Raw genomic sequence first — 16822 nt, forward strand, 5'->3', positions numbered from 1 at the left:
TTTTTTTTTGAGGGAACAATGCACCTCCCTGTATGTTGGAGGTGCTGTGTGGTTGACTTGGTAGTGTTGTTGATTTGGTAGTCTGCTGTTGCCTGCTGTAGAATATGGCATTTGTGCTTAGAAAGCTTTGAATAAGGAAATCCCACTTAGGTTGTCACCAAAATGCTTTATGCTTTAGGGAATTATTGAAATTATTTCAGAGGCAAGCAGGCCTTGAGGGTAGTTGTTCATTTTCTGTAGAGTCCTTGAAATCCCTGCTTATGACCACTGATACACTTCGTCTCTTGTTTGAGCTCTGAAAACGGCAATGAGATCACATTCTACACTTCTGGGTTCAACTTCAGTGGATCACTCATTTTGCTCTCCTCTGGAATTGTTAATGGGCTTTCTCCATTGTGGTCCATTGAAAAGTCTCGGTTCTCAATGTGGTCTTATCAGAGTCGATACAGATGAAGATCGTTCACTACTCTCTTCAGTCTGTTTCAGGGAGCTGAGGTGAGATCAGCTACTCTGCCTTTATATTGTACCTTTTGGATTTAACATTTACCAGCCTGATAATTGCATGTCCGCTACATGCATTCTTATTCAGTCTGAACTGGAGTTTAACACACACACACACACACACACTATGAATAGACAGCATGATTAGTAACAACACATGCTAGGATTAAATATCCAGTTTCTTTCTACATTTGTTTCACATATCTGTAGCTGAAAGCACTCGTCCTCCATGGGATCTCCAATGGAAACCCTGTTATTCATGGTATGCAGGCAGTTGGAATGCAAGCATACACACTTGTTCTCAGGGGCCTTATTGCAGCCTCAGACAAACTTTTCTTGGTATCTAACTGGCCAATACCTGGAGCACTCCCAACACCATGGTAACCTTGATCAATTAACCTTATATGGAGGATTCAACTGAAATCTGTGGTCACGGCTCCCTATCTTCGCCATGGTAACAGCATATGGGTCATCAGGTAACCTAGTGAATGATCATTTTTATGTTTTGTTTTTTTACCAGCTTAAGATCAACTACAAACAAGTTGAGTTCCTCTCCAAGTACTACACCACATCTGTGGTGACTGCCTTCAGGTAGGAGAGCATTCTGGGATGTGGAGTTTCTGCATGTTGGTAATGTACAGTTGGCCATAAAGCTAGTCATGTGATCACTTTTTTTTAGTACATAATATGAATATTTGAAAATGCTTATTGGATAAGTGTAATTTGGACAACGGGACGTCCAATACAGCAACTCAAAACACCAGCTGTACCTGAGGAGAGGTTTGGTAAAACCTGCACTATAGAAATGTTGAAGTGTATGACTGTGAGTGATCAATGAAGGCCTCCGTCAGCATAGTTTGATCTTCTTCCTTCAAGTCTCTCTCTCTTTCTCCTTTCTTTCTTTCTTTCTTTCTTCCCCCCCCCCCAGTGAGGGGGTGCTGGCCTACTACTGGACCCAGTTTGACATCCCGGCAGCGGACCTGGAGATACTGCCAGAGTTCTCTGAGGAGCGGGTCCTGGAGGTGCTGTGGAACGGCATCAGGGAGCAGGGCAAACGCTCCGGCCAGAGCCTCCACATCAGCCAAGTCACTGCCTCACGTGAGTTAGTAGTTAGTACAACCCAGTCAAGACCAAACCAGGGGGTGTAGTCTCTGGGGCAGGGGGTTTATCTAGGGGCTTAGGGTTTAAACTAAGCAAGCAGAGACCAATTACCCGGAGTCCTGCAAGCTTCCGCTTCAACCCAAATCCAACACCTATCATTCTACTAATTGGCTGCTCACCAGGACTTTGATCAGCTGAATGAGAGGGTAACAGGGTTGGATCAAAAGCCTGCACACCCAGTAGCTCTCCGGAAGGATGGTTGGCCTCCCCTCAACTAAAGGGGCGTGTTTAATGAAGAGAAATGTGTTGTCTGAAGCAAGCCCCCTCTCTGTCATCTTCCATAAGCATTCATATCTGATCTGATTTCTGCATTAATGGCTGTTCTATGCCAGCTAGATGTCTCTGACATGCCCTAATAAGATAACGTGGAGGTATAAGGGACGCCACTCTGTTTTCTATTGTATCAGAGATTGGACACTTTATGTAGTTTGGATCTTCTAATGACATTACAGTAGTTGGCCCCTGGACTGCCTTCTAGCTCCCTGCCTGCCTGGCTGTAGCCATTATCATTATTCTAGCTGCTGTCTACTTCACATTGCATTGCAAATAGGTCACCTTATATTACTTAGTGGTTTTGCTCTCTTTAAAATGATTTCTGTTTATATGATTTGATGTGGCTGTCAGACAGAGATGTATCCCTGGGCTCCGCGGGGCGAGGGGACGTTAAACAACAGTCCAATATTATACGCCCATGCATCACTCTATCAGCTTCTCAGTTTGGCAACACTTTCTTAACCCCCTTCCTCCCTCCTTACCTCATTTCCCCTTTCCCTCTCCTCCTTCATCTCTCTTCTCCCTCCCCCTCTTACTCCACCACTCTACTGTCTCTCACCCTCGCCCCCCCCCCTTTTCCCCCCCTCTTCTCTCCAGGCACAGACCCCAGGATGGCCAGGAACCCCAGAGCCGGTGAGTAAAACCCACTGTCTCCCGTTTCAATCACATTTCGCTGTAATTTTCCAGCCCGCTAGATGTTCACCCCGCTGCTGCCAGTCTGTGAGAATGCCTGCCCCGCTTGATACATAATGCTGCTGCTGCTCCATTCATGAAGAGATTGAGAGCCCTGGCTATATAGTACATGAGTGGACTACTGAATAAAAGTGGATGTTGGCCTATATCACTCGTCTTTTTATACCCTCTGTGTTGAGGCGTAATCCATGTTACATTTAATTTCAGATGAGAGTTGATAGTTGACAATGATGAACAGTGTAGTAGATATGGTATAAGATGTGTACATTTCTCCTCACCATGATATGACATTTTGATTAATGCCATACAACACAGCTCTAATCTTTTTTTCCACTATGTCATCTGCCTTGGCATTTGCACTTTTGGGACTAGCGAGTCTGTTTTTCCTTAGCATGTGAGCTGACCAGGGAAAACCCACAGCCTTGTTGGGCTACTGTATTTATGTCTGTACATCTACTAATGTAATCTGTTATGCTGTTCATTTCCTGCCCGTCAGATTTCGAGTGTTTCTTCCGGTTGGAGGCTGGCACTTTAGTTCAGAGCTTCCAGTCTCCAGGCTTTCCAGATCAGTACCCGGCCCAGTCCCGCTGCCAGTGGCAGATCAGAGCCCCGGAACAGAACGCCATCTCAGTCCGCTTCGTCTACTTCCACATAGAGGACGACTGCTCTGATGATTTTGTGTCCATCTACGACTCCCTCAGCCCGGATGAGTCCCAGGCCATCACTCAGTGAGTGCTCTCACAACCACTACTGTGATGATGATAAATACATAATATGAATAATGCACAGATTTTTATTAGTGCTTTTCATGGACCCAAAGACTCTCATACAGGATGATGATAAGAGAGGCTGAATCAGGCCAGTGTTTGTCATAATGCCACGATTCTCCACAGCCCAAGGAAATCTGTGACAAACTTCGTCTTAATATCAGCAGTGATACACAGACAAGTGAATTAAATTGTAAGATTCCACATTTGTGTGAGACAAATTGGCTTTGTTCAATCGAAGGTGGTTTCCTGGTGTGTAGGCTAAGTGTAATTGATAAGTTGTTGTGCTGTGAGAATGCGGGTTTGTTTCCAATCGATAACGCTACGTTAACAAAGGAAGCAGAAATTCAACATCAAACTTGCTTTCTTTCAGCACAAGAAATAATATAGTCTTCGTCCTACCAAGAAACATACACTGAGTATGCAAAACATTAGGAACACCTACTCTTTCCATGACAGACTGACCAGGTGAATCCAAGTGAAACCTACGATCACTTATTGATGTCACCTGTTAAATCTACTCCAATCAGTGTAGATGAAGGGAGGAGACGGGTTAATGCTTTTTAAGCCAAGTGAAACATGGATTGTGAGTGTGTGAATGGACAAGACAAAAAATGTAAGTGCTTTTGAATGGGGTATTGTAGTTGTTGCCAGGCGCACCGGATTTGACTGTGTCAAGAACTGCAACGCTGCCTGATTTTTCACATTCATCAGTTTCCTGTGTGTATCAAGAATAGCCCACCATCCAAAGCACATCCAGTCAACTTGATGCAACTGTGGGAAGCGTTGGAGTCAACATGGCCCAACATCTAAGGGTAAAAGTGGGTGGTAAAACTCAATATTAGGAAGGTGTTCATAATTTTTTGTACACTCAGTGTATCCCACTTGTTAACAACCTTTTATTAATTAGGGTCCAACTAAGACATGCATACTACCAGTACCAACATATGCTTACTTAATGAGGAAAGAAAGTACAAGTGTGTCATGTAGTTTTCCAGGATTCCCAAGAGGGACCGGAACATCACTTTGTATTTGGCTAAGGTCCCCAGTGGGAATAGAAAAACGTGGGAGAAAACGGTCGTTTTGAAGTGTAGCGAATGCTGTGGACTTCATTCCCAATACATCATTGGTGATTTTAGCCACTTGTTGGGATCCTGGTGCATTTAGCCCAGCACGTCGTCTTTCATTGTTAACATTGGGGACCTTCAGTGAGATTGAGTTGGCTCAGAAGGACCTCTCTTTTCCAATCTACCAGGGGTGCCACCCAGCAGCCATGCTGCTGTGTGTAATTGTGGTTGGTTGTCTGTGAACTCTTTTTGCGTCTCTCTCTCTCCTTCTCTCTCTCCCCCCCCCCACTGTGGCAACTTGAGTGCAAATCAGTGGGGGCTACACTGTAGGCAATTTCAAGTTCCAAACCCTTCGCCAAACAAATGCGGGTAGCCAGGCGCTGCATGAGATTTTTATATTGCTGCTCAGCCTATCAGATTTATCCAAGGTGACACCAGGTTTGAGGGCCTTAATACAATAGTTTCTAATGGCATTACCCTGCTGCAGGTAGATGTAGTGCTGCTCTTGCAGCGTCATTCACACCTCTGTGGCTCCGGCCGCCGGCCCACGCTGCAGGAACGCTTTGCTAAAATACCTGTTTGACTTTGAAATGCCGTGTGTCTGAGCGGGCAGGGCTATTTTTCTTCCCTTTAATAGTTGATGTAATGCTTTTTGATATGTGGGTGCTCAACAGTTATTTAGACATTTCAAATGTATTTAATGGGCTTATTTGGGTTTCTGATTCATGTGTTTTATTAAAAGTGAACTATGTCACTTTAACAACACAGTGTAGATGGTATACTGATGGTTTATGCCTTTCATGCCAGCACCACATTCTGTCAGTGAATGAATTGAAGTCTCACACCATGATCAGTGTTTCCCAGCCCTGTCATTGGCTGATGTCTCCATTTCTTGTATGAATCTCCTCCTACAGCAAGTGTGGTCAGAGGCCTCCCAGCAATCCCCTGGACGTGGTGTCGTCCAGTAACATCATGCTCATCAACCTTGTCACCGACAGTGCTGTCCAGAGGCCCGGCTTCAGTGCAGAGTACTCAATCATCCCCCTAACAACATGTAAGATAACATCACACAGTCATCCCCTTACCAAGATGTACAACGACAATACCAGCCAAACAGTCCATATTTCACTAAGTTAACATGATGAACACTAATGACCCAACTGTTGCCATTTTAGCCAAAAGTTGTGGAGGAGTCCTGAATGATGCTCAGGGGAACTTTAGCTCTCCCCATTACCCCAGCTTCTATCCCCCAGCCCTGGACTGCAAGTGGACCATTGAGGTAGGTGATCATGCACCATAGCCCCTTCTGTTACCCCCCTCTCTCTGCTACCTCTCTATTTCCCCCCTCACTCTCTGGTCCCTCTCTAGTCCCCTCTTTCCTGCACCATCCATAGCTCTGTATGAGGGGAATGCTGAGGCTGCAGAATGTCAGCCAGGCTGTTCAGTACCTCTTCCATCTTCATCTGTCCTATTGCTGAAGCAGCAGCCATTAAGGTTGTGGGTCTGGGGGGAGGATGTGGGCTAGGTGTTCTCCAATTCCCTACACCTCTCACTTGGTCCCGTTCCCCTTGTGAATTTCAAATCATTGAATTGGTGTAAGCAGGCTCAAGGGACTTCCCACCATATTTCCTGCACCATTTATTTAGAATCTATGAGAAGGAAGGTACAAGTGTGTACCTCTAAGGACCAGAGCAAAGGGGTGGAGTGGTAGCATTTTCCAACTCTTAGGACTCACATGAACACAACCCTGTCTCAGGTCCCTGCAGGGAAGCAGGTACGTGTCAAGTTCACCATGTTCCGTATGAAGGAGCCGAGAGTGGACGTCAGGGTGTGTCATAAAGACTACATAGAGGTCATGGGCACCAAGTAAGAATTCTCTTCTACTTACTGGCGCTTTATAGAACAGTGTGACTATTGATTATCACAGGATGAAGGAAATGTGTTCTCTGCTTTAAACCATGACATCCTATTGACATACAATGTCAGCATTTCCACTCAAATAAACGTTGTGTGCTTTGTGTCAGATACTGTGGGGAGTTGTCTTCTCTGGCCCTTACCAGTACCACCAGCTCTCTGGTTGTGATGTTCCACTCTGACGAGTCCTTCACAGACAAAGGCTTCCAGGCTCAGTACAACGCATACGATCCTTCCAACCGTGAGTGGTTTCCCTCTGGTGTTTATATATGACTCTGGATTGTATGAATCATCCTATGAAGGTGCAACCATTTTATGGTACTGTTTTCAAACCCCTCTTAATCTCCATGGCAACTGATATGGGAGTGGTGGTGCTATTCAAGTGAAAGTTGCTATATGACGCCATTGTCACTATAAAAACCGAACTAGTGCCCCAAACCCAGTGGCACACTGACTGACACTCAGCCAGAGATGGTTCAATGATAGAGGTTTACAGACTGCATCTCTGACATCACAGGTCCACCAATCACCATGGGAGCGGGTTTATTGTCTGTTTTATCAGTTCTTCTAGTCTCCGTCTCAGTCCCCTCCACTCCCCTCGTCCCCTCCACTCACTGGGGTGCTGCTCTCTCAGAGTTTGGGCCATAATGGATTTCTAATTGCTTTGATCAATAGGGACGAGCAGATTGCAACAAGACGGATAGATCGGATATACACTGATTCCCTCACACTCCTTCTGTCACTCGCTCGCCATCTTTCTCTCTCCTCCCTCGCTCTCATTCGCCTCCTCCCCCGTCTCCCTCCTTCCTTCCTCATTCCCTCCATTCTGTTACTGTGTGCAGCTTGCCCCAACCAGTTTGCCTGTGGCTCTGGGTTCTGTATCAAGAAGGAGCTGCATTGTGATGGCTGGAACGACTGTGGGGACATGAGTGATGAAATGAACTGCAGTAAGTAGACTCTGGCCTCGCTTGGCCTCACCCCTACCTCATTCCCTTCAACCCTCCCTCCCTCACTCCCCTTCTTCCCTCCACTCAACCCTCCCTCACTGCACCTCAACCCTCTCTCTTCCCCTCACTCCCCCTCACCTCTCCCCTTACCCTCCCTTCACACACTTCCCACTCCCCTCACATTCCTGTGTGTGTGCATGTCTGTGTAAGAGAAGCCTCTGACACACACTAGACATTTCCTCTTGCCTTTTTCAGAATGTGAAAAGGACCAGTTTGCCTGTGACAACGGGATGTGCAAGCCCAAGTACTGGGTGTGTGACCGTGTCGACGACTGCGGTGACGAGAGTGATGAGAAGCACTGCAGTGAGTAGCCTCCTAGTCGACAAGACCATCTCTATCTATGTAATGCCAGTCTGCGGGCTAAATGGCCCGCTAATGCCATGCTAATTGTGGTAACATTAAAGGCGCTAATCGATGGACACTGGCTCCTAGCTCAGCTGTGTGTGGTCATTACTTTATCAGTAATGTGGCTTGTTGGAAGCCTTGCCCAATTTGCTCAGCCTCTGTCAACTCTTAAACATGTATAATGCATTCAGTCTTTCAAAGCACAAAGCGGGGGAGGGATGAAGGGAGAACAAGAGTCCAGTCTGGCCACATCAGTAAATCTCTTTCCCTTCCTCCCCCCCAGGCTGTGCTAAGAATGAGTGGAGGTGTGGTGACGGGACCTGTTTGCCTCAGGATGTGGTGTGTGACACTAAGACGGACTGTGTGGACGGGAGTGACGAGGCTTCCTGTACCGTCTGTAAGTCAATCCACATCAGACACCTCACTCATTACCTGACAGGACACACCTCTCTTTTGACAGACAATAGCTATGTTAAAACTCTGTCACTCCTTTTCAATCTCAGTTTTGTGGATAAAGTGGGATGTTAGACTAGACCGTCTCAATCAATACAGCCAGTCAATGTTAACCACAGCACCATCACTATGTATGGTGCACTGCATTCTAATGCCTGACTGATTGGAGTGTCTTTTTCATCAAACCTGGCCTAGCACTGAAATAGGTTTATGAAAAATGGGATTGTTTTTTAAAATCAGAAATGTGTTTTCTTATGATCTCATGATGGGTTTTGACTTTTTATTTTTATCCACCTCTCTCTCTGTGCAGCTCCTGGCACCTGCTCTGACTTCAGCTTTAAGTGTAAGAACGAGGCGTGTGTGAACAAGGTGAACGCTGAATGTGACCGGGTCAAAGACTGCACAGACGAATCAGATGAGGAGGGCTGCGGTAAGACAAGACAATCCAGCAGCAATCTCTTTCATTCCTCCTCCTCATTTACGTCTTCACTCGCTTCCTATTCTCTGGGCATCTCTCTCTGTCTTTGTAAAAACATCCATGAGTTAGCATGTACTTTTAGAACTCCTGTTTGATGCGAAAACCTCGACTAGCACATGAAACCAGTTGTGAATTCATCATTGTCACTCCTAACAGTGAGCTACAGGACAGCAGAGTAGTGGGGCTGGGATGACGTATGACTGGCTACTTGTCTACAGAGCACCAGACAAGCCGGAGGGCCTCCATCCAGCACTTTTATTTATTTCATTCTTTGGAGAACTATTGACGTCTGTGTGAATATTTTTGTGTTTTTCCTTTCCTACAAGCCTCGGGGTCTGGCAGTGTTTTTTTTTATAAGCAAATGTCGGTACCTTATTATAATTCCAATGAGCCGCGCGGTTCAGCTCCAAGGCTACGGTGTCAAGTTGAAGTTGTTTTCTCCTTCGCTTCTCTCCTCTTCCTCTCCTCCATTCCGCCATACTTCCCAACAGACTGTGGCGTCCGGCCATATAAGCTTAACCGTATTGTGGGCGGGGAGAATGCGCAGCTGGGGGAGTGGCCCTGGCAGGTGAGCCTGCACTTCCAGACCCGTGGGCATGTGTGTGGCGCGTCAATCATCTCCAACCGCTGGCTCCTGTCTGCCGCCCACTGCTTCAAGACCATCAGCCCTGAGTGAGTTCCACATACACAACACTGCTCTCCCAGCTCCTCCTTTCTCCCTTCCTCCTGCCTCGCTGCAGAGTGTCCTTCCTATTGTTTCAAATGTCCTCCCTTCATCCCTCCCTCCCGCTTTGCTTTTGTTCTCTATGCCTCTTTTTTGAGTCTGTCTATCCTGTCATGCCTGTGGGTAGTTTATGGCTTCTCTACTCTACTGAAGCTTCTCTCCTTGACTTCTTCTTTCAAGATCTCCAGCCCTGCATGTGTACATGGCACCCCTCACACCTCCCTCTTCTGGTTTCTTATTCACAGACAGATCGTCCCGTCTCTGCTTCTGAAGCCTCTGATATCTCCCACCTCCCTCTACTCTGCTTTCAAACACCTTTTTTTGTCCTTCTTTCCCACGCCCGGGGGTAGTTTATGGCCACTCTGCTGTCTTTCATCTACTTCACTGAGTTAACTTAGTTTGTTGGTGCCCCATTCTCATTATTATTATTCATTATTCCAGAGGACATCGTTTTAGGGATCCTGTTTGTTCATTTAATGCTTAGGACTCTTCAATCTGTAAAGCTGAAGAGTTCCAGGTTCCACAATAGAAATGTAAAGATATTGAGCCAACATGTGCAGCGCTTACCATGAATGTGTTCTCCACTAAAGTGAGAACATTGCCTATACATTTCAATCATGCTGTAAAGCTGAATTTCCTCGATGTGGATTGAACAGAGCCCTAAGAGACGTGAGTATGATGGGTAAACAGTGCTTTACGCAACACAGGAGAGTTTTGATCTACAGCACAAGGACTGAGAAATTACCCCCTGATTATACTGATTATACTGAAGAGATGCTTCAGGGACACATTTACATCAAAGCAGCTTTATAGTGTGTAATTAGCTGGGCAGCCAGTAGGTGGAGCACTATCCCAGCACTAGAATGTGATCCAGCACTGCTGTGTTGGGATGGATGGGGTCTTTTCCATTTCGAGCCAGCCACTGTAGGGGATGATGTAGCTGTGCACTGCAGCGGTTTCATGAACAGTACAGAGATTTACAGAGCTCTGCTGCTAGCATTGGTTCCTCTCACAATCACACAGTCAGCTTGGAAGAGAAACGGCTTCCTTTGTGTTTACAGACAGCATTCTCATATGCTGTGGATAGGCTCTATAGGAGTAGCTCAAGGTAATATCCTATAGCAGCAGTAGGCAATCTTAGACTTTATCTTACACGGCCGATTCAATCAATTTAGTCTTTATTAAAGACTAATTAGTTCCTTATTTGAATCAGGTGTGTTTCTGCTTTGGCCGGAGCAAAAGCCTGCCCCCACACGGGCCCCTTTCAGATAAGACTGCCAGCCCTTGGCCCTGTAGGCTGGTTAACATACCCACAATCAATTATATCTAGTCCTGTACTTTGTAAAAAATTAATAAAAATAAAAACTTTTCAAGTGAAATTTCAAAGGCAGAGAGGCCAGCAGAATGACTGAATAATGGTGCCCTCCTCATCTCCTCCTCTAGAAACCACGTGGCCGCCAACTGGCAGACGTACAGTGGCATGCAGGACCAGTATAAGCAGGATAATGTTCAGAGAAGCTCGGTGAAGACCATTATCACCCACAATGACTACAACCAGATGACCTATGACTACGACATCGCCCTGCTGGAGCTGAGCCAGCCGCTGGAGTTCACCAACACCATCCACCCCATCTGCCTACCCGCACGCTCCCACCTCTTCCCTGCTGGCATGTCCTGTTGGGTTACAGGCTGGGGCACGCTCCGCGAAGGAGGTGGGGGGTCATATAGTTACACTATTGTTTTTATAGACCTAGGTCATATACAATACAGTGGGGCAAAAAAGTATTTAGTCAGCCACCAATTGTGCAAGTTCTCCCACTTAAAAAGATGAGATGCCTGTAATTTTCATCATAGGTACACTTCAACTATGACAGACAAAATGAGAAAGAAAATCCAGAAAATCACATTGTAGGATTTTTAATGAATTTATTTGCAAATTATGGTGGAAAATAAGTATTTGGTCACCTACAAACAAGCAAGATTTCTGGCTCTCACAGACCTGTAACTTCTTCTTTAAGAGGCTCCTCTATCCTCCACTCGTTACCTGTATTAATGGCACCTGTTTGAACTTGTTATCAGTATAAAAGACACCTGTCCACAACCTCAGTCACACTCCAAACTCCACTATGGCCAAGACTGTCAAAGGACACCAGAAACAAAATTGTAGACCTGCACCAGGCTTGGAAGACTGAATTTGCAATAGGTAAGCAGCTTGGTTTGAAGAAATCAACTGTGGGAGTAATTATTAGGAAATGGAAGACATACAAGACCACTGATAATCTCCCTCGATCTGGGGCTCCACGCAAGATCTCACCCCGTGGGGTCAAAATGATCACAAGAACGGTGAGCAAAAATCCCAGAACCACACGGTGAGAGCTGGGACCAAACAAACAAAGCCTACCATCAGTAACACACTACGCCGCCAGGGACTCTAATCCTGCAGTGCCAGACGTGTCCCCCTGCTTAAGCCAGTACATGTCCAGGCCCGTCTGAAGTTTGCTAGAGAGTATTTGGATGATCCAGAAGAAGATTGGGAGAATGTCATATGGTCCGATAAAACCAAAATATAACTTTTTGGTAAAAACTCAACTTGTCGTGTTTGGAGGACAAAGAATGCTGAGTTGCATCCAAAGAACACCATACCTACTGTGAAGCATGGGGGTGGAAACATCATGCTTTGGGGCTGTTTTTCTGCAAAGGAACCAGGACGACTGATCCGTGTAAAGGAAAGAATGAATGGGGCCATGTATCGTGAGATTTTGAGTGAAAACCTCCTTCCATCAGCAAGGGAATTGAAGATGGAACATGGCTGGGTCTTTCAGCATGACAATGATCCCAAACACACCGCCCGGGCAACGAAGGAGTGGCTTCGTAAGAAGCATTTCAAGGTCCTGGAGTGGCCTAGCCAGTCTCCAGATCTCAACCCCATAGAAAATCTTTGGAGGGAGTTGAAAGTCCGTGTTGCCCAGCAACAGCCCCAAAACATCACTGCTCTAGAGGAGATCTGCATGGAGGAATGGGCCAAAATACCAGCAACAGTGTGTGAAAACCTTGTGAAGACTTACAGAAAACATTTGACCTCTGTCATTGCCAACAAAGGGTATATAACAAAGTATTGAGAAACTTTTGTTATTGACCAAATACTTATTTTCCACCATAATTTGCAACTAAATTCATTAAAAATCCTACAATGTGATTTTCTGGATTTTTTCCCCCTCATTTTGTCTGTCATAGTTGAAGTGTACCTACGATGAAAATTACAGGCCTCTCTCATCTTTTTAAGTGGGAGAACTTGCACAATTGGTGACTGACTAAATACTTTTTTGCCCCACTGTACATATGTTGAATCATTTCAAATGCTAATGTTGCAATTGATTTAGTGCATGGGGTCAAAGTTAACATACATTTACTTGTATTTTATGCTACAGAAGTGGGTCATACTAGGGATGGGCATTTGAAATGTTTTTCCTGTTCGAGTACTCACGTTATTATTTTTTGCTCAAATAAAATAAAGTATATTAGAATACACTACAGAAAAATATGTGCGCATTTATCTATATGCCAACAGCGTGCAAAAAGGTCTAATTTATCATAACCTTTACAGATAACATGTTCTAATTGCTAAATTGCCCCATATTTCCTAGTATATTCAGTGAATAAAAAAACAAGTGCCATTTGAGAATCATTCATTATAACCATAATGAGCGGCTCGGTTTTGGCGGGGTGATGCCGAGCAGAAATTACTATGTGCTTCAGTTGCACTTCTTCACTCTGAGAATTCACCAACTGCCATTCTGTCAGCAGACCGCACTCTGACTGATTTGTAGCTACTTTTCTCAGTAGCCCTCTTTTTTTCTGGTAAAATGCAAGCAAAATTCAAACAAAACATTAGATTAAGAAATGTAGATAGCTATATTCTTTATATGATAAACACTAGAAATATGCTGGCAATGCATAGTTTTTGCAAAAAAAAGCCCTTGCTCATTTACTTGTGTGGCTGCTGGCCAAATAGCGTTGCACTTGGGTTGTCATCTGATGAAAATGAAGCTATTTTCTGATGAATGTGTTGCACTAATGTATCTTCTGTGAAGGATATAGTTGGACAACCTTGATCACTCTATTGAAGAAAAAAAACACTTGACTTTTACATAAAACACATACGAAAGGGTTTAAACTCAGCCCAGGTAGTCTACATCTATGTGCACTCAAGCAATACTGACAAGACGAATAAATCAGAACTGTTGATATAAAACTGGTAAATATAATTAAATAAACCACCACTTCATTATCACCGTGTAGTTTGTGAGCTCTCCAAACAATGTCTCCACTACAAGAATGAGAATAGTATGTTGTATTAATACATTGAATTAACAGAAATGACTGTAACCAAACATTCTAGATGAATGGGAAATGGCAATGGTTAATGGTAGCCTACATTTACTGCTGGTGATACTATGGCGATATAGCTGGGAATTCATCAACTTTGACAAACAATTCACCTCATGAAAACAATGATTGAGCACGAATTGGCGGGAGATTGAACATGGGAGATGCACACTACCGCCATTCTCTGGTTAAAGATCGATTTTTGACATCTGTTCGATTACTCCTGCCCATCCCTAGGTCAAACATTTTGAATATACATGTTGAATACTTTCAAGATGGTTGGGCTGTGCTGGATTTGGTATGAAGGGTCATTTAGACCAGCACTACTGTTCTCAGAAGGCAGACTAGGGTCAAATACTGTGCATTAGGTCAAGTATTTCCATATTCTCGAGCTGCACTTGATTTCATTTGATAGGAATGGAGCGAAAAGACAGTGGAATAGTCCAAGAAAGTGCAGAATCAGCGCACCTCACATACTAACCGTTTGGCATAGTATTTGACTCAGTCAGGTGTGTTATACAACTCCTCTGGTTATATACATCTCTTTCATCCTGGCATGCTTCTCTTCCCTCATCTTGGCATTCCTCATGCTCTCTCTCTCTATCCCTCCCTCTCTTCATCCCTCTCCTCATGTCATCCCTCTCCTCATCTGTCTCCCATCATGGCGTCTTTCCCTTCATCCCTCTCTCCTCCTGACATCCCTCTTCCCTCACATTCTCCCCATTCATTCTCAACCCTCACCTCTCCCGTTCATGACATCCCTCTCTTCATCTCTCATGACGTCCCTGTCTTCTGTCACCCCGTTCCCATTCCTTCTCCCTCATCTTCCACCCTGATATTTTCCTCAGCTCTCTCATGTCATTCCTCTTGTTCCCTTCATCTCTCCTACATCTTTTTTTCTGTCATCCCTCTCTTCCATTACACCTTCCTCCACATCCATATTTCATACCAGACCTTCTCCCTCGTTCTCCCTCTTGAGGGATCTCTTAACTGTCCATTAGCCAACACAAAGCCAACTCATTAGCACCTGGGTTGTAGCTAGTGGACATGAAGGTTGTCTCCTGCTAGTTATAACCACGTGTCCTCTCTTTCTCGTGGCGGTCAGGTGCCATAGCACGGCTGCTGCAGAAGGCGGAGGTGAAGATCATTAACGACACGGTGTGTAACGTGGTCACCGAGGGTCAGGTCACATCCAGGATGCTCTGCTCCGGCTTCCTGTCCGGAGGAGTCGACGCCTGTCAGGTGGGAAGGATACGCACGGCAGGCTACATTATCACTCACACATACACATACACACACACACAATACAAACACATGCAATTATAAATAGAAACATATGGCATACACCCTTAAACAAATTTCCTTTGTGCCCAATGTAATGTCTCTGTCCTCTGTTGCTCTCATCACTAGGGAGACTCGGGGGGTCCCCTGGTGTGCTTCGAAGAAAGTGGAATGTGGTTCCAGGCAGGCATCGTGAGCTGGGGTGAGGGCTGCGCTCGTCGGAACAAGCCCGGCGTCTACTCGCGCGTCACCAAGCTGAGAGATTGGATCCGCAAGAACACGGGGGTTTGATGATGAGGGGATATGGGGAAGGGGGGAGGGGGGGGGGTGAAGACAGCGGGTAGACAATTTGAGGGTCTGACAGGACAAGACAAAAAATAAGGAATATGGAACATTGCGTCTGATTGAGGACGAGTCCCCCCATGATGACCAGAGCTATCTAGCCAGCCTCAACCAGCCTCCGACACCCACTGAGGGCCTGCATGGGGCTAGCTACTGCTCAGACGAAGGATTTCAAATGGGTTTGGGATTAGGTTTTTATGCTGTACTGATGCAACCCTTGTTCTCGAAGGCTCCGAGGACCAGCAAGACTCCTGCACCTCCATCAATCATGTCATGTTCCACTGGTTTGATTAATATTCTCCCAGTGTAAATAATGGAAGATGTATATTTTGAGGACACACTTTGTTTTTGGTGGTATTTGCCTAGTTTCCACCATTTTTATGATGTGAGATCACATCTTCTGTTGGGCAGACAGACATGCCAAATGAACTGAGGGAATCAGAAATAGAACAGAAATAGAATAGATATAAAATAAATATTTTAGAGTATAGTTTTTTTTTTTTTACAATGTATTTCTTTACCAGCTGTTTTCACCTGACAATTTTCACTTAAAGTGCCTAGACAAGAACATGAAATGTTTTATAAGTGAGTGTGATATTATCAATGCAGAGATGCATGGAATCTTGAGTTCTAACAAAGATTGTCTATTGCAGTGCCTTCAGAATCAATTCACACCCTTTGATTTATTACACATTTTTGTTACAGCCTGAATTAAAAATGGATGAAATATAAACAAATCACCCATCTACACACAATACCCCATAATGACAAAGTGAAAACCTATTTTTAGAATTTGAATACATAATTTACATATGTATTCACACCCCTGAGTAAATTCATGTTATAATTACCTTCGGCAGAGGTTACAGCTGCGAGTCTTTCTTGGTAAGTCCCTATGAGTTTTCCATACCTGGATTGTACAATATTTGCACATTATTCTTTTCCATATTCTTCAAGCTCTGTCAAGTTGGTTGTTGATCATTACTAGACAACCATTTTCAAGTCTTGCCATAGGTTTTCAAGCAGATTTTAATTCGAAACTGTCACTAAGCCACTTAGGAATATTCAATGTCGTCTTGGAAAGCAACTCCAGTGTATATTTGGCCTTGTGTTTTAGGTTATTGTCCTGCTGAAAGGTGAATTTGTCTTCCAGTGTCTGTTGGACTAAAGCAGGTTTTCCTCTAGGATTTCAATTTTGTCCCCCCCCCGAAAAACTCCCAAGCCCTAGCCAATGACGAGTGTAACCGATGTGAAATGGCCAGCTTGTTAGCAGGGTGCTCACTAATAGTGTTTGAATCGGTGACGTCACTCGCTCTGAGAACTTGAAGTAGTTGTTCCACTTTCTCTGCAAGGGCCGCGGCTTTTGTGGAGCGATGGGTAACAATGCTTCGAAGGTGGCTGTTGTCGATGTGTGCAGAGGGTCCCTGGTA

At 44.9% G+C, this 16822-nt stretch overlaps 1 protein-coding gene across 2 annotated transcripts in view; it reads left to right on the forward strand.

Moving 5' to 3' along the window:
* Positions 1 to 16521, forward strand: part of LOC110510471 (suppressor of tumorigenicity 14 protein homolog) — a 33433-nt gene extending 16912 nt beyond the window's left edge. For both annotated transcript variants that reach the window (XM_021591836.2, XM_036975396.1), the window contains exons 4-19: positions 1022 to 1092; positions 1430 to 1599; positions 2533 to 2568; positions 3125 to 3356; positions 5377 to 5516; positions 5638 to 5741; positions 6219 to 6328; positions 6487 to 6617; positions 7219 to 7323; positions 7579 to 7686; positions 8012 to 8125; positions 8492 to 8611; positions 9151 to 9331; positions 10827 to 11095; positions 14875 to 15011; positions 15180 to 16521. In XM_021591836.2, the coding sequence (XP_021447511.2) occupies positions 1022 to 1092; positions 1430 to 1599; positions 2533 to 2568; positions 3125 to 3356; positions 5377 to 5516; positions 5638 to 5741; positions 6219 to 6328; positions 6487 to 6617; positions 7219 to 7323; positions 7579 to 7686; positions 8012 to 8125; positions 8492 to 8611; positions 9151 to 9331; positions 10827 to 11095; positions 14875 to 15011; positions 15180 to 15341 (2190 nt within the window). In that variant the 3' untranslated portion in view covers positions 15342 to 16521. The remainder of the gene's footprint in view (positions 1 to 1021; positions 1093 to 1429; positions 1600 to 2532; positions 2569 to 3124; positions 3357 to 5376; positions 5517 to 5637; positions 5742 to 6218; positions 6329 to 6486; positions 6618 to 7218; positions 7324 to 7578; positions 7687 to 8011; positions 8126 to 8491; positions 8612 to 9150; positions 9332 to 10826; positions 11096 to 14874; positions 15012 to 15179) is intronic.
* The last annotated feature ends 301 nt before the right edge of the window (positions 16522 to 16822 follow it).

Source organism: Oncorhynchus mykiss, chromosome 3 (genome assembly GCF_013265735.2).
Source record: "Oncorhynchus mykiss isolate Arlee chromosome 3, USDA_OmykA_1.1, whole genome shotgun sequence".
In the NCBI taxonomy this organism is placed as follows: domain Eukaryota; kingdom Metazoa; phylum Chordata; class Actinopteri; order Salmoniformes; family Salmonidae; genus Oncorhynchus; species Oncorhynchus mykiss.